The sequence below is a fragment of the Schistosoma mansoni genome, chromosome 6 (genome assembly GCF_000237925.1).
Source record: "Schistosoma mansoni strain Puerto Rico chromosome 6, complete genome".
Lineage (NCBI taxonomy): Eukaryota > Metazoa > Platyhelminthes > Trematoda > Strigeidida > Schistosomatidae > Schistosoma > Schistosoma mansoni.
Genome location: NC_031500.1, coordinates 12,113,392 through 12,115,834, shown reverse-complemented (window position 1 = coordinate 12,115,834; position 2,443 = coordinate 12,113,392). Strand labels below are relative to the sequence as shown.

The window sequence follows — 2,443 nt, the reverse complement described above, 5'->3', positions numbered from 1 at the left end:
CTTTTTTTTCCAGATTTTTTGCGTTTTGACTGGTACGCAAACTCTTTTGTGATCATTTTTTTAACATAGAGTTTATGATCTAAACTATACACTTACTTGATTTTTTACTTACGTCTGTTACCTCTCGTGTAGAAGAATAGGCCACTGACCAGGATTTGCTAACTTACTTTGTCCTGGGCTCTCCTTCCCAGCTGTTGCTAAGTTCTATCCATTATTTTGTCTGCCATCCAACTCCCGATGCAATACGTCCCTTGGTCTTTTTCTTTTAGTTTTTCATTGAAGATTTTTAAGTTAGGACTTACCTGGTGATGCAGTTTGATGATTTCCACAGTGCATGTCCTACCCATCTCCGGTGTCTTTTCCCAATTTTCCCTTCATCTGTAAGTTTGTTTGTTCTCTGTCACAGTAGGTTGTTGCTGGTAGTATCTGGTCAACGGATCTGGAGTATCTTGCGTAGAATATTGTCTAGAAATACCTGTAATTTGTTGATGATGGTTGTAGTACTTATTGAAGTTTCAGCTCGGTACAGTAGAACTGTCTTGTCGTTTGTATTGAGAAATTTGACTTTGACATCATCTAGACTTTCACATGGCAACCCAAACAGTACAGCTCAATCCCACCCTATAGAAGAACCAGACACTATATAGGCTTTAACGCTACAATCCGAACAGTACAGCCCAATCCTGTGACGCAACCACTCAGGTAACAAACACCTTGGCGGACTATTCGCACCGTTCATATACACATTCACATCCCGTGTATAAATATTCCGATCAGTGATCGCGAGAGTAAGCTTTACAGAAATATATATTTTAATCATCGTTTTGTGAATAAATACTAATCAATTCATTTTATCCTTTCATAAATAGGTTATTTTAACTGTTCGTGATCCTGAGATATGGTTAGCTGGTTGTCGTTCTACTATATTACCTAAAGATATAGATCAACCACGTTCATGGTCATTTCAATTATTAAGAAAATGTATTGGTTTACAACAATTTCATGAATTATTTGTTATGAATTGTAAACGTGTATTTGGTGAGAATATGGATTTTACTAATGATACATCTATGTTAAATGGTTTTGTTAATTGGAATCAAACTGTTATTAAAACTGTACCATCTGATCGTTTATTAAAATATGATATAAGTCAAGGTTGGGAACCATTATGTAAATTTCTTAATTTACCAATACCAAATTGTCCATTTCCACATGTTAATGAATATAATGAATTAAGACGTTTATTAAAATTAGAAAAACGTATATTAAAATTTTCACAATGGATTTTACCAATGTTAATATTGTTTATTATTGCTTATATGTTTTGTAAATTTTTATTATAAACTAATTTACACCTAACTTATTTCAGTATGAAAATACGTCTAGTTTTTTTTTTCTTTTTTCAATGTCTTCAGTCGTTACCTCTTTTCTGTGTTACTTTCTTACTGTTGTGTTATCTATTATCATTAGTTTGAAGTTTATGTGGGTACCTCTTGTATTCTGTATCTTCCTTTGGGTGATGTTTATTTGATATCCTGTTTTGTTTATTACAGGATGTAATGAACTTATCATCACAATTGATTTGTATGTACGTTAGGTGTGTCTGTGTGTGTGTGTGTATGAGTGTGAGCGAATGTGTAGAGTTTGTTGATAAACACACATGAAGCACTCCACATATCCATAAATTGTGTGTGTGTGTGTATTTTTTAATCGATAGTGTTTTTGTGCTGCACACTGTATCTTGTTAAAGGTATTCTTATGAAACTCGATCTCTTGTAACAACTGTTGGTAGTTGTCTTTCTTTTTCTGAATTGATCATTAATATATTTCAAAACGGGTTTTCATCTACTTTTAAAATAATTACTGATTCATAATTATACCATGAGCTAATGAGTTTATTCATGTGTTATTCTTTTCTAAGTTTATTACTCAGGATCATTGCTCCCTTACAAATTATACTCAGTTCGTGTGACTTTGATTGTTTTTTTATTTTTAAAGAAAAAGTATAATGATTTGTGAATAAAGCTTCTTCATTATCATCATTGGGATATAATTTTATTTAATATGATGCGTATATCTACTTAGTTGGTCAACTTATTATCATTTCGGTGCGAGGTGTTGTTATATAGCCCTCAAATGCCCTGGTAAGGCTGAGGATTAGGAGAGTCTACTCTTCCTCTCGAAATGCTTTCAGATTGCCACAGCCATGGTTAGGGATGTCCTTCTCACGGCGAGGGTGTTATTTACGAGAATGAGAGGACAAAAATCGAATGTCCGGCGCTCTAACCGGGTTGGTGGGTACGGAGAATCCGTCTAACGGAGTTGGAAAATCCTAATTCCAAACTAATAATGCACATGGGCTCCAGGATCCTCAGGGAACGAATAACGTATGAAACTATTGTTAGTCACCGGCTACCATGGGACTACACCTTCTAATGTTGCT

The 2,443-nt window shown here is 34.3% G+C and overlaps 1 protein-coding gene across 1 annotated transcript; it reads left to right on the top strand.

The window, feature by feature from the left end:
• Window positions 1–1,016: 1,016 nt before the first annotated feature.
• Window positions 1,017–2,041, top strand: Smp_120180 (putative nad dependent epimerase/dehydratase; the record flags this gene model as incomplete). Its single annotated transcript, XM_018798272.1, has 1 exon — window positions 1,017–2,041. One exon carries the CDS (start codon window positions 1,017–1,019, stop codon window positions 1,341–1,343), a length of 327 nt encoding a protein of 108 aa, XP_018653230.1. The 3' UTR covers window positions 1,344–2,041.
• Window positions 2,042–2,443: the final 402 nt, after the last annotated feature.